General features: G+C 39.1%; 1 protein-coding gene across 1 annotated transcript; it reads right to left on the reverse strand.

The window, feature by feature from the left end:
- Positions 1 to 3,090: 3,090 nt before the first annotated feature.
- On the reverse strand, positions 3,091 to 18,442 carry LOC135728293 (uncharacterized). The gene is made up of 10 exons (XM_073811509.1): positions 18,373 to 18,442; positions 16,000 to 16,487; positions 13,459 to 13,593; positions 12,917 to 13,000; positions 6,071 to 6,558; positions 5,628 to 5,937; positions 4,707 to 5,508; positions 4,401 to 4,610; positions 3,931 to 4,295; positions 3,091 to 3,765 (listed from the first exon to the last, which is right to left on the reverse strand). The coding sequence occupies exons 1-10, from the start codon at positions 18,440 to 18,442 to the stop codon at positions 3,091 to 3,093; spliced, it is 3,627 nt and encodes a 1,208-aa protein (XP_073667610.1).
- Positions 18,443 to 23,030: the final 4,588 nt, after the last annotated feature.

Consider the following 23,030-nt stretch of genomic DNA (forward strand, 5'->3'; position numbering starts at 1 on the left):
ATTATTTTAAATAAAATTGTGTGTATTTTCGTTGAGACACATATAATATTGGACTTAAATGGGGTAAAATGGGTTCGTATTAATTATTTAATTAATTAATTTGATCTGTTTTGTAATCACGCACTTCTAAGCCGATTATAAAACGTTGATTTTGCCAGAAAATATTAGTTTATAATGTTATTTCTCATTTAAAAACTTTTAAGTTCTCTGACGTTTCCATGGTGACTCGTGAAATCTGCGATCCATTGACAATGCCTTTATGTAGCAATGCTGACATCGCGGGCACGCGCGTCGAATTTCTGGGTCGAAGAATCTGTTTCAGCCCACGCAGTACTTTTAAATGTGTGTCATGCAATATCCACTTCTCGCCGCAAGGTTGTAGTATGTTTTTACTAAATACGACAATTAATAGGTCAAGTCCGACCACCGGAAGCGTTTGATATTTTTAACTTTCAACTCGGAGGTGTTTTTAATTCACAGCAACTGTTTAAACGTTTGTGTCAGTTTCAACCGGGCGGTGTGCTTCCACTAAGCTCTGGTCTCTAATGAAAGGTAGATGGACCCAAATAAATATATTTTATCTTGGTCCTGAAACATTTTACTCTGAGTCTATGGTGGAGAAGGTATTTAAATAAACCGCGGAAATTTGGTAGTCGCGTATCTATTAATAGACTACAGTGAACGTTCTGTCAGAAAGTCCACTGCCGGTATCGTTCTAAAAACCATGGTTACCATGGGTCTGATGCACATTCCAACTAAAGTTTGATGCCCATTCCAACTAAAACAGTAAATGTTTAAATTTATTTTGAAAGTACTAACAAAATTCTACTTTCTGTTAAAATTTCATGCAAATATCTGATAAAATGAGAAAGTTACAAGCAAAAACTTGTGAATAAGCAGCATTTCGGTCACACACATTTCATAGACATCCATATATAACTTTTTCCCCTGATTTCTAATATTAAAAATATCATAACTTTCTCAATACTCAATAGATTTTTACAATCCTTGTTTCTTTGCAAATGGGAATGTCTGCTCTGTCTAGTCATGTGATAAATTTAGAGTTTTGGGGTTTTTGAAAATTTTGTCATCATACCTACTTTATGTTGTTACCGTGAGCGCGCGTTAACTCTGGGTTACTTTCAGCGAGTTGATTGACCTAACTCTTAAACTGTGTTTTGGAACCGACATACCCCGAGTAAGCAAGTTTGGGGTTGATCAACCCAAAGTTCGGGGTTAATCTGATGGTAAGTTAACCCTGCTTTCTGGAATACACCCCTGATTGCAATTTCATATAAATATAAATTCCAATTTCATATATATATTTCATTTATATATAATATTACCTTTCATGTACTTTAAGTTTCTACCTTTTTTCTCATTACTGTAATTCCGTAAATTACTACAGACAACTGAAGCAAACTGCTAATTTTCATTTACCCTAAAAAATTATGATGTTCTAAAAAAAATATTGTGATATATCAATAAATAAATCATTCTTTAAAGAAAACATTACTTGGTGTGACATCACTGAAATTGTTAAAACTGTAAAGATATAAAGTTAGTATTTTGTGTATTGGTGTTTGATGTTAGTGTTTTTCCTCTCAGTGTGTTGTGAGTGACAGTGTGTGTTATCTCAGTGAGGGTTGTGTTTAGTGTTTGGCTGCACGGAGCTGTTTTGAGCCATATGTTAAGAGTTGTGCTCAGGTGACTTTTGGTAGTGCAGACTGTAGTTAGAGTTTTGCACATGTAGCTCCACGCGCGAGTGATAGATACGAGCGCAGAACACTATCCATGTTTGGAACAGCATCTTAGCGAGCGCGCAGAACACTATTCACGCGCGGGAAAGCATTCTCGCGTGTTCACAGAACACTATTCGCGAGCTGAAAAAAGTCCTCCCGAGAGCGCACCTCTGTTCAAAGCGCACAAATGCAGTCACGCGAGCAAAGTAAAAAGTTAAGTAAAAAGGCTGGGATGAGCGCTCGCTCGACTCTCTCTATGCACTCGCAGCTGCACAACACGCACTTGCTCGATCAAGTTGACTTTGGGACTGTGAGGGCGGGACAATGACGGGTGTCCAAGCACCTGTGATCGGTTGTTTGATTTAATCAGTGACACACACAATCTTCTGTTTCACAATCCGTCTCTAGTAAATCTAGGTAGAGAAGACACGTTTTAATATGATCATTATGTCGGAGAAGGTCATTTATATGTTAAACAATAGTCTTGTGTGATCCATGCAATAATAAGCTGCAAACAATAATGCAAATTTGAAAGCTATTATATATTTTGTTTGCTGTTTAATTAGATAATATCATCTTGCAATATATACTATAGGCTACATATTTACATTGTCACACTAAGTTAGCATTAGAAAACTTTAGTATGGTCCTGTATAAAGATTAACAGAAAAGATTGACAGAAATATATCTATATATGAGCTTGTGTCCAGTTTTTTGTTTGGTGCAGTGAACAGATCTCTTGTCTTTTTAGGGTCAAAATAGCATTACATTTTAATTTGTTGTTGTGTTTGAGGGGTTTTGTTTCATTTGTCATAATATGGTTAATTTTGTTTGTCAGTATTGTTCTGGTTCGGAGCATTACTGATGAGTGGTATTAGATGTTGTTATTATCTTAACTATATTAAACAGCAAAAAATTAATACCTTAAAATTGGTGTTATTGTTTGGTTTGCAGCTTATTTCATGGATCAAACAAGGCTATTGTTTTAACATAAATTACCTTATCCGACATAATGGTCATATTAAAACGTGGCGGGCTGCACAAGATAAAGAGGAGGGCCACATGTGGCCCCTGGCCCTCCAGTTGCCCATCCCTGATTTAGGGATTTTCAAATTTACAATAAATGTACATTTAAATCTATTAAATCTATTTGATTGTTGGTTTTGATTGTTGGGTAAAGATAAGGGTTAGGCCGTTTGGGCCTTGGACTCAGCCTTTCAGAGGCATGTTGTCATGAATGTTCAAACACTTGTAAATAGTAATTATTTGAGCTATATTACGTTATTTAAAATGATTTATTCTACTCGAATGGGCGCGATGTAGGTATTAAATTTCATTTGAAGTGGTATTAAAAAGGTCTTAAAAAGGCCTTGAATTTAGGTTTGACAATCCTGGGGGTACCCTGTCGTAGCCGTTTGGCATCCTGAAGAGGCTCCTGAGCTTCAGGGATGGGATGAGGCAAATCAAGGCCTCGAACTATCAGTGTCACTTGCTGGTCTATCTTTCTTTCGTTGTACCAGTCAATCAGGGTGTTCTGGTTAACCTCCACCAGCTGCAATGAAGTTTCGTTCATCACCAAGCCATTGCCAAACACAAGCTGCCTTATCTTGCGATAGTCTTCTAGGATCAAAGACCATCTTGAATAAGTTTTCCCGCCTTTTCTTTTGGGGGCAAGGTGGATTACGCATAGCCTGATGAAAATGGTTTCCACCAGACGGCAACAGTCAGGCCACTGAGCAGGTGCGCTGCTTGCACCCAGCAAGCATCTGGTGGTGCTCTCTACTCCAGGGGTGCGAGTGGGCGTCTTTGGTGTTCTGAAGCGTCCAGTCAGCAGTCTCTTCTTAAATCGAGGTCGATACACCACCCGCCGCTTGTCAAAGGCATCCAGGTTTTGCCAAAGTCCAATAATTGTTTCCGCTTCCTGGTTAGTCAGGCTGAGGGCTGTGCGTTTCCGAAGCTCGACCAGATATTCTGACAGCCTGTCCACATGCTGGAATCCTGGCACGTTCTGGGAGTCAACAGCCTATTAAAAACAAATTACACTAAATATTTTGTTTGATATTCACATTTTCTGTTAATTAACTAATTACTCTTAAGTTCAAAATATCTGAAATGCACTGAAGCAGATATTCGCAAACACCGTTTGAAATATTCAAGTCAAATTGAAACGCATACAAGTGACACTTACCGTTTCATCATCATCATCCTGACCTGTATCTCCAGGCTCCACGTGAACAGGTGAGAGAGCAGTTGGAGACTGTGAGGGGTCACGTGTCAGAAGAACCCGTGAAGTACATATGGAGGCCTGGATAGATGTGGCACTGCTTGCAACCAAGGTAGAGGGACTCGTTGTCATGGTGGAGGGCGGTGACAGAACAGCCTCTGGATCTCTTATTGTGTGATCCTCATTGATGTCAAAGAACCCTTCATCTTCCTCCCTCTCCTCCACATCAAGTTCCTCTATAAGCTCTGCCGTCTGCTCAGAGTCTGGGTTCATGTCCTGCAGTGCCCGACCAGTCTGCTGGAATAAATACTGCACTCCAATAAGTTCACCTAAATAAACAAATAAAAGGGAATTCAATACAAATGAGAGTTAATTATATAAAAAAAATAAGACTCACAAACTGCAGGTTTATTAACAAAAACAAATTCTCTTACCAGTGTAACATGCAGGTGGATGAAATGTGGGGACCACTTTCTTGCCAAACAGCTTTTCATAATTCCTGTTTACACAGTAAACAAGTTCTCCCGTGTAGCTGCACAAAGCTGATGGTCCTGATAACAAGGAAGCAGCCTCCCGGTCCTGATTCCACCGGTTTAGTCCCTCCAGCAGATAAATCTGAAAGTTAAGACTGTTGGCACTGGTACCTGTAAAGAGACAATAGTGTTTAGATGGTATTAAAGAAACACAAAAGCATGTGATGGTTTGTTTTTACAAATGCAAAGTATGTCACAGACACATACCTGGGATAAAACGGTTTAAATGTAAATGAAATGACTCTAGAGATTTGGATCCTCTGGCACATCGGTATGTCTTCAGAAGCACACCTCCCTTGGTTAAGGTCCCAGTCTCAGTATAGAGGGCTACACCGGGTGGGTCCTGGATGCATTTGACATGCTTCTTCTGGACAGTCCAGATGTGCTCCATCCTTTCTCTGTCCAGAAGAGGAACACCCATAGAGTCACTGCCATTGCTGGTCATGAGCTCTGTTAGCAGCCGCTCAAGGAGAAGAATGGTAGTCTCCTCTCCACGGGTCCTCCTCCGACAATGCAGAGCCAGCTCCTGTTTGGAAAGATGTTTACTGACAACTTCATCTGTCAGCACAGGCCAACCCTGGGACACCAGCAGCTCTTTCTTGGCTCTGCGTAGCACAGCAACATCAGCAGCATCCCATTCAAAGATGCATGCAGACAGTCGTGCCATGAATATAGGATAAAGCTGATGGGCATCAGTTGTACAGCCCACAGCAATCCTGCGCATGAAATGCCAGATGTCCAGCCTTATTAAGAGATCTGGCCATCCTCTGAACCTGGTTTTCAGCTTGGTTTCCCCCACCTCAGTGCAGCACCCACAGTCAACATACAACACAGCAGGTGGATCCACACCAGCCTGCTGGTATCTTTTCACCAGACCATCTATCATCATGTCCAGTCCTGCTCCTTCCTGGGCTGTCAACACACTCATGAGCACCTGACCAAACTCATTGCCAACAGAGGTGAGCCATTTTCCTGTTCCCCTCGCTGTACCAGCCAGCTTCTTGGTGATCTGCAAAAGACATATGAAACATGCTTTACAAATGTAATGAAACCAACCATGCAAATTACAAATAAAGCACCTTTTTGCGATAAAACAGACAATGGCATACATAGAATTTAACTGCTAACCTTTTTTGTGGAATCCATTTTCAACACTGTGCCATGTGTGGATGTTATCCTGGCATGGATTTCATCCAGCCTTGTCAGGATGTCTTGGCTGTACACCGTGAGAAGCCACTTGACGCTCGGCAACACTGTAGGCTCAGGAGGTTCCTGGAACTGCATTGGCAACACCCCAGGGCGGTTGATGAAGTCCATGCACTGGGTGGTGTACCGGGCCAGACGCTGGAGCCACTCCTCGCTGTGGTTCTCACGCAGCTGTTTAATAACACGCGTGGGGCTGTTGCCTAGGCCACGTTCACGCAAGAGTCTCAGATGACTCTCAGATCACAGGCATACCTAAAAAAAAGCAAAATCCACAGATACATTATTTACACCACATAAAAATATTTAAAGTGTCTGCAAATATGGGATGATGGGCTAACAACTTGAGGAAATTAAAGTGTACTCACTTCTGCGTGAGGATGACCCGAAACTCAGAGCGATGACCCAGATCCAGCTGTTGCAGGACAGTCTGACTCCAGGACACATGAGAAGCTTTACACTTCTTACAGATGAGGGTTTCTGTGACCATGTTGTACATCCTGTCAATGTCATGAACTTGCCGTGCCCTTTTATGCAGACCGCCTCCTGTCAGTTGATGCTGTCCACAGGCAGGATTGGGACAGAGAACCTTGACCTTCCACAGCTTATACGGCATCCACAGCAAAAGGGCATGACAAAAAAATCTGTCAGGAGCAGGAGCCTGATTGTATGTCAGTGCAGGCTGTGGTGGGTGATACCAGAGCTGAAGGTTGTCACGGAGTTCCGGCTTTCCCCTGGACCCCATTTTAAAAAGCCGGCTTGCAATCCACCTGTGATCCTCTGGTGGCAAGGTCTCCGACCACAAACGAGGAAGCGGTAGTACACTTGGTGCTTGTAACAGCGCGGTAGGAGCACTCTGTGAGGAAAAAGAGACAAAACATTTAGTCCCTTAAGTTACCTTTGTTAAATAACGCTTTATCCAAGATGACCCTTAAATAAAACGCTCATCTAAATAACGGATTATTTTCACACTTAAAAGTATTTTTCAACTGTAGTCATTAAAACTTAGTTTACCGTGTCTATCTATTTAATTCATCGAGTTTCTGCAGAATTACAAGAGTTGTGTATACAGGAGGATAAAGAAAAAAACTTTAATTACAAAATTAGCAATGACCAGACAAGCAGATGCACACAACACACTAAAACAACATTTAACACCAACTAAGATGAGAAAAGGAAATTCTTCTTCTTCTTCTTCTTTGAGATTTTACGGCAGCCGGCATCCAAAAAAGTTGCATTGCTGCCATCTACTGGACTTACACCTTACTGCACTATATTCGGTAATATAATCCAGTGTCTATCAAAAATTTGAAAAAATAATGTTTTCCCCTCCCGCTTGATCCTACTTCTAAAATACTTTTCAGTGATATTTCTTCCAAACCAACTTCAGACAACTCTCTTATAAGCCCTTGTCTTTGGTGATCATAATTTCTGCAATACAGCAAGGCATGTTGAACCGTCTCAAGTTCCTGACATGAACACATCCCACTCTGATGCTTTCGTAAAATCAATAAAGTGCTGTTCAGAAATGTGTGACCAATCCTCATTCTAGACATAATTATCAGCTCCTTACGACTCATTCCTCCTCTTTTACATGCATTAGTGGAATCAGATACCTTACTAGATACTGAAAATAAATGCCTCCCTTTATTTTCCTGCTCCCAAAGCTGTTGCCATTTTAAAATGGTTTCTTGCCACACAATACTTTTGCCCTCTGCCTTGGATAGGTTTATGATGACATCTATATTTTCCTTTTGGACAGCTTCCTTGGCCAACTTATCAACCTTTTCATTTGATACAATACCTACATGAGCTGGCACCCATATCAATGATATTTCTACCCCTCTTATTTTCACATCTCTAATTGCCAAAAGAATTTCATATATAATATCTTGTCGACTCCTTGATGACCCTTTCTCAATACTCTTAATAGCTGACACAGAGTCACTGCATATCAACACTTTATGATTTTTAATTTGCTCCGTCCATTGCACTGCCATTAAAATTGCATACAACTCAACTGTGAATACACTTAAAAAATTTGAGGTTCTCTTAGATGCCTGGGCATTCCACCTCTGAACCACAAAAGCTGCTCCTGTAGCACCTGTTTCTTGATCCTTTGATCCATCAGTGAAAATTAATACATGTTCCTGATATCTTTCTCTTACCCGACACTGGAACTCATGCACCAAATTTGACTCTGGGTTTTCTAATTTAATCTCCAGTATCTCTAGATCAGTTTTTGGTGCCTCCAACTGCCATATAGGAATTAATGGCCACATTACTCCTGGACAAAATCTCTTATCATATACAGCCATTTCCTGTGCCACTGACTCACACGTCCATCCAAAACTTGGAAGACTTGCCACCTCTCTCTCCCAACTTGACTGGATTACTATTTTAACTGGATGATCATCCCTTTGACTCATCAAGTTGACCCAATAATTAGCCTGCAGCTGCTTCCTTCGTAAATGGAGAGGCATTTCTCCTACTTCTACCTGTAGAGAACATACTGGAGACGATCTCACAGCTCCTATACATATTCTCAGTGCCTTAGCTTGAACTATATCCAATTCAGCTAAAACTGATCTGGCTGCAGATCCATATACCAAACACCCATATTCAATTCTTGCTCTGATTAAATAAATATATATTTGTTTCAAGGAACCTACTTCTGCTCCCCATTCTGTTCCAACCAAACATCTCATTAAATTCATTACCCTTTTACATTTATCTATTAATTTTGAGATATGCTCTCTCCATGTCATTCTAATGTCAAAAATCACACCAAGAAATTTAAAACTTTTAACCCTTTCCAAATTCCTACCATACAGTTTCAATTGAATATTTTCATCAACTTTCTTCCTTGTAAAAAACATCACCTTAGTTTTCTCAATAGAGAATCTAAAACCCCAATTCTTTCCCCAATCCTCCACTAGGGTTAATGCTTCCTGTACCTTCTTCACAGTATACTTCACATTTTTCCCCCTTTTCCATAAACTACCATCATCAGCAAATAGAGACTTTCCAATTTCTGGCTGAATTTTAGAAAAAACATCGTTAATCATTATATTGAACAGCAGTGGACTAATAACACTGCCTTGCGGCGTCCCATTCTCTACCAAACATCTTCTTGATGTTTCTGCCCCTATTTTAACCTGAATACTTCTATTATTTAAAAAGTCCATTACCCAGTTAAACATATTTCCCCTAATTCCTAGCATATGCATTTTGATTAAAAGACCCTCCACCCATAGCATATTATATGCTTTTTCCACGTCTAAAAATACTGCTACAACAGCCTCTTTTTTAATCTGTGCTTTTCTTATTTCATCCTCAAGACATAAAATAGAATCAATAGTGTTTCTCCCCTTTCTAAAACCGCTCTGATAACTTGCCATCAGTCCACTTTCTTCAATAAAATGCATTAACCTACCATTTACCAACCTTTCCATTAACTTACCTAAGTGGGAGGTTAACGCTATTGGTCTATAGCTTGTTGGATTACTAGGGTCTTTTCCCGGTTTTCTTATTGGAATAATAACTGCCTCCTTCCATCCTGTAGGGATCTTTCCTTCCTCCCAAACTTTATTAAATACATTTAAAACCTTTTGAATTCCCTTATCACTCAACTTTCTTAACATGCTATAACAGATTTCATCTTTACCAGGAGCTGAAGTCTTACACTTATCCAATGCATTTCTTAACTCTCTCATTGTAAATGGAACATTATATCTATCCTCTATTTTTCCCTTCTTTTGAATAACATCAGCATATAGAGTTCTCATTTCTTCCCTACCCATTCTTTCTTCTTCTGAAAGATTACAAGAGCTATGAACTTTACTCAGCGTATTCACCATCATTTCTGCTTTCTCTAGATTCGTTATAGCCACCTGATCACCATCTGAAAGGATTGGGTAACTCCACTCTCTTCTATTGCCCTCCATTTTCTTAATCATTTGCCACACATCATTTAAATCAGTACTATTTCCAATTGAGTTACAAAACTCCCTCCAATATGATCTTTTCCTTTGCCTTATAGTCCTTCTCACTTTTGCTTGTGCTTGCTTATACTCAATCAAATGCTGGAAATTATGAGTTCTTTTTAACCATCTAAAAGCTCTATTCCTTTCCCTAACTACAACATCACACTCACTATTCCACCATGGAACCATTTTTTTTAACTAATTTTCCCGAACTTTTTGGTATTGCATCCATTGCAGCCATTTGAATACTTTTGTCGCAACTCAATTTAATTTCTTTCTACATCATCTATTTCTTGAATTGAACTAATATATAAGTCACTTGCTTCCCTAAATTTCTCCCAGTCTGCCTTTTTAAAAATCCATTTCCCCTGTCTATCTTCTGTACTCAACCTCACATCAACTTCCAATTTACACATAATAGGGAAGTGATCACTTCCAATAGTACCCTCTTCATATACTCCCCATTCACACTTTGAAACCATTCTACTCGATAAAAACGTGAGGTCTAATATTGATTCTTTACCAGTTCTAATATCTATCCTAGTCCCTCTACCATCATTTACACAAACTAAATTCCTGCCACTTATTAGTTCTTCAATCACCTGCCCATTTCTATCAGTTTTTCCTCCCCCCCACAATGTATTATGAGCATTAAAATCTCCACACCATACAACATTAGCTCTATCCAGGCCTTCTATTTCCTCTAGCTCATTTAATTCTAGCTGCTTACAAGGGTTATAATAATTTATTACTACTATTTTCTTCTTATTTGCCCATACTTCCACTACCACATATTCTTGCTCCTTCCCTATACCCAATACCCTATAAGGTATACCCTTCTTTACCAAAGTAGCACAACCCCCACCACTTCCTTTTTCTCTATCTCGCCTGATAACAGTATAATTAAGCAAGACAAAATCAAATCTAGGTTTTAGCCACGTTTCTTGTATACAAATTACATCTGGTTTTACACTTCTATCATCTATGAACTTCTTAAAATCTTGACCATTTGCCAACAAACTCCTTGCATTCCATTGTAAAATGAGCAGCATAAAAAATAAATTCATCCTTTATCTACTTTTTGACTTGCATGTACAGTAAGACAATCCCTAACTTCTTCCCATTTTAACTCCAGCATGCCCAAATGTTGAATTGCTGCCTTTGTAACAATTTGAATCCTTTCGGTTTTAGATTTAACCTCAGCTGTTGCATTTATTACCCCTGCAATAAATACAACCAAGTCCTTCTTTTCCTTCCATTCCTTTTCCTTCTTTTGTCTGAGTTCTTGTCTCTGAATCCATACATTCCTTATTGCTGTTTCTTCTCTGACATTTCCCTTATTAATCCTCTTTGTTTGTTCCACTCTCTTAACTGCCTCTGCATAAGGAACTTTTTCCCTCCTTTTAACACTCTGAATCTCAGTCTCCCTTCTCATTACCTCACATCCCCAGTAGGCTGCACTATGCCCTCCTCCACAATTACAACATTTTATTGTATCCCCCTCTCCACATTCCCCATAGTCATGTTCCCCACCACATTTAGCACACCTTTTAATCCCTTTACACATTTTAGCTACATGACCAAACTTCTGACAATTATAACATCTTATTGGCTTATGATTAAACTCTCTCACTCTATATCTCATATACCCAAAGTATACCTCTGCTGGCAATTCTTTTGAACTGAACTGTATCATCACTGACTCCGATTCTCTTTTCTCAACCCCCTTGGTTAACCGCTTTGCACTCTGAACAAAATCACACTTTTCTTTTAGATTCCTGACTAACTCATTCATCTCAATTGCCAAAGGAATCCCATAAATTACTCCTTTACTTCCTTGCTCACCCACTTTCACCACCTTTACTACTACTGCATTCCCAACTCTTTTCAACTTTAAAGCTCTTCCAACCTGCTCTTCAGAAATACACCCGATTAACAAATTACCATCATTTAAAACTCTAGCATATTTAACCTCCCCAACCTGACTCTTGATTATTTTCGTCAATTTTATTGGATCCATACCCTTTACTCCTACCTCTTAAAACCTCACAACAATATTCCATTTCTCCTCACTATCCCTCATTCCTCTACTCCTCTTTGCTTTATTTGTCCTCCTTACCTGCCAACTCCCTTCATTTTGTTCTAACTCATCCATACTACTGCAACTATCTTCCTGATCATCTGCCATGATAAAGATTATAAGCAAGAGTATCGTATACCGGACCTATACAGGCCGTCGGCCGACACTCCCGCTAAAATCCTCACCAAAGCTCTTACTATTCAATCTCACTAAACTATCTAACTGAAGAAAAATATAACAATAACAATAAATAAATAAACAGATTATCTTTGCCGCAGTTCAAAAATCACCACGCCGCCCGGCACAAAGTCATCCGACTTCCAGGAAATGACGTTCTCATGTCACCAACCAGTCGTCTTCTCGAGAAAAGGAATTGAATCACAGACAGACTATAAATACACAGGACAGATAATCAAATTAAACAAGACACAGGTGAGGACGATTGAAAATAATGAGAACAGAGGCGGAGCTAATTAACAAGATAATAAACAGGATTAAATCAAATAACATAAAATAAGGAAAAACTGGATACATGACTCTGACAAGAATCTTTGCAATTCAGCATTTTATGCATATTTGACTCCTTTTCACCAGTGACTGTATGATGTTAAGATTAATATTCTTACATTGTGAACAATTAAGAAACTCATACACAACTACTTCAATAAATTAAAACATGCAGCGATGCTAATGACATCAACACCATACAATGAAAAGGCAGGTATATGTAAACTATAATATGTAAACTATCACAAAACATAAAAACTAAATAACATTGTACAGTGAATCAGGGTTATGTAAACTTTGGATCTTTTTTTAGAAATTCTGTTATTATTCTGTGTTGAAAGCCTTATGTAAACATTTGTCCAGTGTATTTGATATCTCAAATGTTGAAAAGCCCATGAAACTTTTTACAGTGTACAAACTGGTAACTATAAATTAGTCATTAAAAAGGAAATTATATAAAAATAATAAAATGTATCATTTCTGGGCATGTGAGCCTTTATCTATTATACTGACAAATGGATACATTTGTGGCAGAATTTAAAATTGTTACAAACGTGTCAGTTGGCTGGCCCCATTGTGTGTGACAGTTAATATACAAACATAATAAGCCCACTGGACCAGTAGAATATTAAACTACTTACGGAGACAACGCTGCATGATGATGTGGGACTGGTAACATCGGCAGTTGATCTGGGGACGGAGACTGGAACTCCAGGGTCTTGTGTCTGTACAAACATGCAATGCAATATATTTTACAACAGTAGAAAGACATCAAATATAACTGTTCAATCATTTAATGTCATCCTAGATGTAACAATACACCACTGTTCAGTAGTATGTGTTCAGTTTTGGGTCATTCTTCGGAAATGTCCATTTTTCTGTCCCTAGCCTTTACAGAAATATTACACTTGAAACACCCTTTAGGGTTACAATTTTTTATATTTTAAAATGAAACAATTGTTGTTTTTGATCAATGTAATGTGCATGCAATGCATTGCTGAATAAGAGTGTCAATTTCTTAAAAAATAAATATTGCTGACCACACCAAATTTGTGATAGTAAATCTATTTAAAATAAAGCACTGTATAGTAATATAGTATTGTTCTTACTTCATTATATTATGGTTTTCTGGAATAATAAACGGAGAAAAGAATTATGCAAATGCAATGTGGCCTATACATACAGTGGTGCTTGGTATAGGAGGACTGGACACTGCTGTTGAGCTAGGTTGCTCAGTAGCCTGAGATGGTCTTCTAGCCATCTTTAGGTTGGGCTTCGCTGCAGCAATATGAGACCCGCTAAATCTTGACTTGGTAAACTGAAATAGGGCAAAACAATTTCAATAAAAATGTGTTAGCACAGTGGGGAAAAAATAAAATTACTTTGAATTACACCTGAAATGGCTGCATGATAAATGCAGATAAAGTATTAACATATTTACTACATATTTACTACTTAAGTCAATTTCGCATACATGACAGAAAAAGTAGCTTTAACTGCCAAAATAAAGAAGACCAAAATAAAGTGAAAAACCATAAGGCACTTTGCTGTGTAGTTTAATGGTCTTTACCCTACAACAGCAGAGCCAAAGTAGAGAGGAAGAGGAGAATCCAAGAACACACTGTAAAAATGCTGGGTTATTTTAACCTATCACTGGATAAATATTGGAGAGAACACCATTGGGTTACACATTACATAATGCTGGGCTGTTGTTACCAAACCACGTGTTAAAATAAATTTGGTGGTGGTGTGGCCATCTTTGTGCAAAGCAACATTCCTTGTAAGTTCAAACAAAATTTCATACGCGATGACATTGAAGCTATATGGGTAGACGTCCATGTACCTTATATGAGACCAGTGCTTGTGAGATGCTGTTATAGACCTCCTGATGCACACATGGACTATCTAACATGCTTAGGTGAAATGCTTGATAATGTCTCTGATGTTAACTGTGAACTTTACTTGCTTGGAGATATAAACATTGATTGGAATGATGACAGATGCACAAAGAAAAAGAAAGTAATTTCCTATTTAAGTGTCTGCAATTAACATCAAATAGTTAAAGTGACAACTAGAATCTTTAGCAACAAGGTGGGCATTACAACAGCAACATGTATTGACCACATTTAGAGAAACTTGTTCATGCTTTCATCACAAGCAGGGTGGATTACTGCAATGGACTCCTTACTGGTATCCCCAAAAAAACCATTAGACAGCTACAGCTCATACAAAACACTGCTGCCAGAATTCTGATCAGAACCAAAAAATCTGAGCACATTACTCCAATCCTCAGGTCCTTACACTGGCTTCCTGTTACATTTAGAATAGATTTTAAAGTAGTTATTCGTTTATAAATCACTTCATGGCTTAGGACCCAAATACATGACAGATGTGCTAACTGAATATAAACCTAACAGATTACTCAGATCATTAGGATCCGGTCAGTTAGAAATACCAAGGGTTTACTCAAAACAAGGTGCATCAGCATTTAGATATTATGCCACCTGTAGCTGGAATCAGCTTCCAGAAGAGATCAGATGTGCTTCAACATTAAACACTTTAAAAATCTAGATGAAAACACATCTGTTTAACTCTTCTTTTACTGAATGAGCACTGTGCTGCTTCACACTGACTGCACTTTTAACTCAAGTCACTTTTACTCCTGTTTTATTCTTTTTAACATTTTAAACTGCTTTTATTAAAATCACATTTATTTTCTTTAATTGATTTTAAATTCTCATGTATCCTTGTTTTTATTGTGATTTTATCGTGTGTTAAAATGCGTGCATTTTTTTTCTCTTTTATATATTGTTTTCTCATTTCTATGTTAAGCACTTTGAATGACCTCTGTGTATGAAATGTGCTATACAAATAAATTTGCTTTGCCTTGCCTACACTTTCATGGCTCACTTTAAACCAAAGAATAACAGTTACTTTAAGCACCATGATCTATAACACATTGACAATGAAAATGCCTATTTCTCTGTTTAATCAAATACTGTAACGCTGTTCATAATCATAACACCAGAAAAGCAAATAATGGTCATATAGTGACCCCCCCACCCAAAAACTAATTTTTTGAAGAAAACTGTCCTGTATAGAGCTATTCTCATCTGGAATACCATTCCCATTGAAGTTTGTCACCTAAGCTGTCATTTAAAAGTAGTCTACGGTGTTATGTGTTGATGTAGGTTTTTATATGTCTTGATTAATGTAATCATAAATCATATCTTATTAATTGTCTAGTCCTGTTTTAAATTGAAACTAGATTTTAGGTATGAGTATGTGTATGTATGTATGTATGTATGTATATATATGTAATGTTTATATGTGTATATTTATCAACTGTGATTATTGAAATGTTGGGATCCATATAAATAAACAAATAAACAAATAAAAACAACCCAGCATTGGGTAACTTTTAACTCAGCGGTATGTTCTATACAATATTTACAGAGCGATGGGTTAAAAAAGCCCTGCCTTTTTTAGAGGGCAGGAACGATAGGGCATATAGGTTGCAAAGCAAGGGAACAATCATACCTTGACACAAGATATTTAAACTGACCAATCAGCAGACGCCACAGTGTGTGTCAGTTGGCAGGCAAATGTGAAAACATCTCAGCCTTTACTTTCTATACTTTACCAAATTTCCAATCAATACAGACTTTGATACTTAAATGTATAGTTAACATTGCAAGTCCTGTAAAAAATGTAATTAATCTACCTGTGACAAACTTGGCGAAATCCTTGATGGAGTACGCTGGGGTGGAGGCTGAGGGTGGACCTGAGGTTGAGGCTGGACCTGAGGTTGATGCTGGACCTGAAGTTGATGCTGGACCTGAGGTTGAGGCTGGACCTGGGGCTGGACCTGAGGTTGATGCTGGACCTGAGGTTGAGGCTGGACCTGGGGCTGGACCTGAGGTTGAGGCTGGACCTGGAGTTGATGCTGGACCTGAGGTTGATGCTGGACCTGAGGTTGATGCTGGACCTGAGGTTGATGCTGGACCTGAGGTTGATGCTTGACCTGAGGTTGATGCTGGACCTGAGGTTGATGCTGGACCTGAGGTTGAGGCTGGACCTGGGGTTGATGCTGGACCTGAGGTTGATGCTGGACCTGAGGTTGATGCTGGACCTGAGGTTGATGCTTGACCTGAGGTTGATGCTGGACTGTTGTTGCATGACCCTTGGTGTCTGTCCAGTAGACATAGGTGGCTGATAAAGACAACCAAAAATTACATACAATCATATTTGAAAGAAAAACATTGTTCTTTTTTACTTGCAACATATTGAAATGTATTTTACCTTTTGAGTGTGAAAACCACATGTGCACTTTAGGACACCTCCAAACAATGTTGTCTGGCCACGAGAGTGCATCGGGCATTTTTCAATCTATAAACATTGTGGCAAATTCAATACACAGTACATGCATTTGTAATTTAAGAATAAAACTAAGGGAGTGACTTTTAAGGGAGTGATTCCCTTAAAAGATCATGTAAAGGAAAAACACAAGTCACACCTTGACTGAAACCCCCAACCATCCCTACCCCCCACTTTCTCAAATCTTTGTTTCAAGTAGCTTTTCTTTTACAGTACAACTGTAGTCAGTAGTACATTAAATCATAAATACATAAATAAATAAATGCATATAAACAATTACACCATGTAAATCTCAAGTCACGTTACAATGTTGTAATGAATGAGACTAATGAATGAGATTACTAATCTCTTGCTTTATTATGTAAATACAGTAAACAAACAGTTCTACTTTTACTGTTTAATTATGCATGTCAACAAACACTAATGTACTTTCATTAGTTACTAGGGGTGGCACGGTCCATGAAAAAAATCCGAACCGTTCGGTTCGCTTGTCTCGGTTCGGAGCGCGTGTGTACCGCACGGTTCAACGGTTCATGGCATGCGCAATGTAGTCTCATGCCCTGTATGTGACCTCAGATAGCGTGTTTCCCTTTCGCGCGAAAGAAGAGGTGACTGGTTTGGAGTATAAGTAACTGCGGGTTATGTTACGTGTAGAAATGGCAAGTGGAAGAGAAAAGGAAGTCTGCCCGCAGTTGGAGGATGCGCCAGCGTCGTATAAGTTTGGTGTGTGGAAACATATTTTTATTTCATGTTACTTATGATGACAGCGGAAATAAAACAATAGATAGAACTGCAGTCTATGGGTTGAATATGCTCCAACAGCCACAGGAGATCGCCTTCTCTCCGACCATTTATCTAATCTGAGGTACTGACAACAATGTTTTACGTCTTTTCATATTCAGCGCTATTTTTAGCCTTTCATTGATAAAATTAAAGCGGCTGATTTCCGCGTAGTTTCATTTTGCTAGCGTGTGAAAGTTGCGCGATCTTATTTCAGAAATTGCCCCTCAAAGTAATCAGAAGTGGACAAAAGAGACTTAAAGAGATTTTAATATTACAGGTGCAAAGGTTATGTTTCTCTCTCGTCCACATAAACTCTCAGTATTAAAGCAGCCTCTCAGTGTTAAATCTAAGAGCTACACTGAAGTTGGCATTTTAATAAATGCAAGTTATCTTTGTGTGCTAAAAATGCACATAAAGTTTATGTAGATGGCAATACACATTCTCTTTTTTGCCAATTAAATGAAAAGCATGTTGAAATCATCAATGTCTTCCCTCTTGCTCTATCAAAATCTCATCTGGCTTTCCTCAGAGATGGTCCAATGTGCTTAAAGTCAAATTCAGTTTGTGCATGATTACATGATATAACTTTTTTTAATACTGTATCCTACATTATGGATAATTAATACATTAATAAGATAATACATTTCTGGAGTGTTAAAAATTTAAAGAAAAAATAACAACAAGAACCGTACTGAACCGTGAACCGTGACCATAGAACCGTGATACGAACCGAACCGAGGGTTTTGTGAACCGTGCCACCCCTATTAGTTACTATAATGGAAATACAGTAAATGGACAGTTCTAATGTAAATGCTTAATTATGCAAGTCAACAAACACTTAGTTCATTGTTTTCTTACGCAAAAATAACAAAAAACACACACTTACCCTTTGATAAAGCTCGTGCCACTTTTTTTTGCCTAGGAGCTGGTCTATTACCTTCTTCTGAAGGCCAAACACCTGTACTGGCAAACTTTCTTAGACGTGAAATCCATTCAGCGTCCGACATGCCTTTGTGCGATTTTTTTGCAGACATTTTCTTTTCCTAAACAGTTGTTAAAAACTATACTAATTAAAAATTAAACTCTAATTATCTCTCAGATTTAATTATGCTATTAAGTTATGCATTCTTACCGGTTATAGTCCGTAATAAAAGATACAATATTTGTCCTCCGTTTAAAAATGTGACCAGTCACGGAAAGTAGGGACACAAGTCGGATCTGGGCATTTTGAGTTATTCACAGATTCTGAAAGTGCAGTTTCTAAGCTTTCCAGCGATGTGTAACACATGGAAATCTGATAAGATTTGGAGAAGTTGTGGCCATTTGAATATAGGAACTCAGAAATTCTCAAACCGAGAAAATCGAGACGAAAGGGACTCTTCTTTTCAGCTGGGGGAGACAATAGGGCTCATTTACATCTCATTTAGCTAAGCCATGCCCCCTGTAAAACCCTTTTTGAGATGTTCTAGCATCATATGTAGTATTTTATGACCAAATGACAACCCGCAAAAATAAACATGACTCTTTTACCTTTGTGGGGATCACAAGTCGAATCCAGTCTGTTTCAGATTATCCAATGACCATATTTGTCCACAAATGCGTATAATCCGTGAAATATAGATTGTTTACATCAGATTTCGCATGAATGTCTGGTAATACTATATAATATATAATCTGAAGACTATTTAAATCGTAACATGTAAGGGTATATGAGCTTACACTCCGTTAAACACATGAACCCGCCTTCAAAGTTTGTATTTAAAATAGGGAAGTAGTATAATAGATCCTCCAAACAGCGCCGTCGAAAACGTGACATCCTTTAGAGAGGTTACCAATGGCTCGCTCGTTCCTCCATCAGCCAATGACTTCATGGAAAATATTGATAGACAAAACATGTAGCCAATTATATGAAGAATACAACGATATCTGTGTAACTTCTGTGTGTTTGGATGCTGCGCTGCAAGAACTGACATACAGATGACGTCAAAGTACCGCGAGAGCGAGTCGAAATTAAACTACTCCGTAAGATTTCTTGAAGAGCTCTCGCGGTACTTTGACGTCTTCCGACTGCGGCGCCGCATAAATGCGGCTTTCACATAGGATGCGGTGTGCGCTGCGCTCGCCGCTGGGTTCGGCGCAGCCAAGCGATTGTGCTCTGATGGCCAGACCAAAGTAGGCGGGGTTTTCAATAAATTACTACAGTGTTTATATTTGCGTTAAATAGTCGACGAGGAATACAGAGACTGATGTTGCTCATCTCCATTTCACGTAACTTTAAGCATACCTACAACAAGCTGCTTGACTTAAACCACACCTAACATGTCAACTTGAATTGCTTACGTGTTTCCATGACACGGCTTTCCTTCCGATGTCTCTGTAGGAGCATAAACTTGTATTATAAAGCTCTGAGAATCCCGAGTATAAGCTTTCGTCCATTTTGCTTGTTTGGATGCCCCATTTCTATTGGCCGCGCGGGTAATCGTCACAGAGCGCAGCGCAAAAGTTAAACTATTTTGAACTTTGACCGCTGCGCTCGCGCTTTGCTCGGCGCAACAAAAAAACGCCCTCGCGCGGCGCAAGCCATTGAAATGAATGGGTTTCATAGCGCAGCGCACACCGCTTCCTATGTGAAAGACCCATAAAGTCAGTGACGCGGCTGACGTACGATGCGGCTGACTGTTATTTGTTCCGCCCCAGCTTCTTTTATTTTTCTTTTGTTTTGTGTGCCCGAGCTTTACAGTCTGGGGAGACGCAGGCTATAAGTTTGAAAAAAAAAAAAACTTAGCAAACATATCTGAGGAACAGGCCCAGGTAGCCAGTGCATTCGGGCCAGATCCGGCTGAGTGTCGGCGCACACGGCTGTGTTCTGGCTGCGGCTTACCAGTATTAAGCCAGCACTGGCCCAGCAAAAGTTGCCAGATTCGGCTAGGCTGTGTATATGCGGATTTGGTCCGATTTTGGCTGACAAATGGCATATTTTCCACATATTGGCTTTCACATTTCACGTTTGTTTTAATAAAAATATATTAATTTAACAATTGATATGCATATAATTGTTTCTATTTAATGTTTTGATAATTGTTTTTAGTTTTCCTGATTAATGGTAGTCAATAAGTGAAAAGTAGTGTGAGGAAAAGTTAAGCTCAGAAATTTTTCCCTAATAAAATAAGGGAAGGGGAGAAGCATATTTTAATGTTAAGAATAGGTTTGTAGAGGCATAAAGTGCCATTAGCCTATTGAATGTAAGTATCTGGGCTATTAAGTTTATACTGAAATATTTTCTATGTATGTAATATTTCAACAAACACATATTGGGCCCTATCTTGCACCCAGCGCAATTGACTTTGTCAGTGACGCATGTATCATTCGTATTTTGCAACGGCGCACAGCGGGTTTTTCCCTCCACAGACGCACGTCGACAAACTAGGGAATGAACTTGCGCTCCCTGGGCGGTTCAGCGCAAAAAAGAGGCGTGTTCCGGCGCAAACCATCCCTGATGCTATTTTGCAGTTTCAAAAAACAATTGCGCCACTGACCAGAAAAAAAAAGTTTAAAGTCAGTGGCGCGTTGCGCGTTGTTCATTATGCTATTTTAAGGGCGCATGCTTGACCGTATAGCTTGCACAACGCGCATATTGCATATAATCTACACAGATGCAACAGTTATTTTTGCAAATCATAAATTGTTACACTAAAAAATATTAATACACGAGATAAGGGGAATCATAGTGGTGAGCATTGTGGTGATAGTTTTTTTTTATTGTGTGGCTGCGTTAAAAAATTCTCATGCAAATAACGATTAAAATATTTTCATAAGTTTGTTGTGTGGCTGTATTACGTTTATTTTATGTAAATAATAATTTAAATGTTTTTATAAGAAACCTTAATGTATATGAACTTGATAGTCTACTTTGGGGTTGGACCTTGCGTTTCTTGGGTCCGATTTCAAAGCCCCCAAACCCTTTCAGCGGTGAGGGTGGACGCAGCGATGTCCTCTGCTGGCGTCAAGTCCTGAGGCAGATCCACCTCCCGTTACACTGCATGCCCGATTTATGCTGGCAAGCGTGGGATTCCCCCGTACAAGGACGTCGGTCTCCTCGGCTGTGAACCGCTCCTGGCGTGCGCCTGGTAAATCCGTCATAATAATAGCAACCCGCCATGGAACTTGCGCCCTTGCGTTTAAAGGGAATGTTGGCTAGCGTTCTGATTGGTTTATTTGACGTTACGCCCAAACCACACCTATGAATAATGAACCTACTTCAGACCAACCCCTTATTGATTTGCGCCCGGCGCAAGAGTTATTTCTCACGCCGGGAAAATAGCAACAGCGCCCAAGATCCGCCCACAAACTCACTTGCGCGTTGCGCTTCGCACTTGCGTTTCAGATCGTTAAAATAGGGCCCATTGTATTAATTAATGGTCAAATTACGGAAGAGGATTAGGGCCACTGGTGAATTTTTTTTTTGAATTCTGACTTTATTCTCAGAATTCTGACTTTAATCTCAGAATTCTGACTTTAATCTCAGAATTCTGACTTTAAACTCAGAATTCTGACTTTAAACTCAGAATTCTGACTTTAATCTCAGAATTCTGACTTTAATCTCAGAATTCTGACTTTAATCTCAGAATTCTGACTTTAATTTCAGAATTTGAATTCTGACTTTATTCTCAGAATTCTGAGTTTAAAGTCAGAATTCTGACTTTTTTCTCAGAATTCTTAGCCTGACGTTGTCATACTCAATTCTAGTCAGAATTTGAGTCTGATACCGCTCCATTGAGCTATAATTATGAGGCGTGTCTCAACCGAAAAATGCCTCTGCACTCAATTGGATAGACCTACGACCAATCAGAGCAACGGGGTGTGAGACGTATGTTGAAATGACGTATTTGCAGCTTGACCGAACTGCTAGTTATTTCGCTACGACACACACTACAAGTCTGAGTTTGCGAACGTACATCAACACCTACTATGTTTACAACATTTCATTTATATCACATTAAGTCATACAGTAAGACTATCTCTTACCATTTGTACATTAGTTGAACTTCATCCACGACGATACCCATTAGGTTTGCTTGTTATATCCATCTCGTCGTGCACACCGAGTTGCATCGCCGTGATACCCATTTTAGTTGCTTCTTTAACTTGATCTTTCATAAGTGCGACAACTTTTGTCGAATCCCGTAGGACGGCAAAAACATCAACAAATGCCTTGCTCGCGTTTCTCTGTTCCTCTTTTAAAATCAATGCTCTGTCGATATCTTTTAGAACAGACTCAATGTCAGAGTCCACACATCTGATTTCTACCGCGGCAGCCATTTCGTTGTAAACAACAGATTCAACACACGCGCTCTTTGGTGACGTGGTAGATTTACGTTACTGATCATCTGTCCATCATCATATAAAGCCCGCCCTGACAATTTGATTGGTTCGACCAGCTTTGGGTCGAGCATAGTAGCAACTCAACGGTGAAACTCCAGACCGATCTTCCCGTTCCTCAAAATGTTGTGGGCGGGGCTAAGATCGGCTGGCACCGAGGCTACAGAATTCTGACTTTAATCTCAGAATTCTGACTTTAATCTCAGAATTCTGACT

The sequence above is a fragment of the Paramisgurnus dabryanus genome, chromosome 13 (genome assembly GCF_030506205.2).
Source record: "Paramisgurnus dabryanus chromosome 13, PD_genome_1.1, whole genome shotgun sequence".
In the NCBI taxonomy this organism is placed as follows: domain Eukaryota; kingdom Metazoa; phylum Chordata; class Actinopteri; order Cypriniformes; family Cobitidae; genus Paramisgurnus; species Paramisgurnus dabryanus.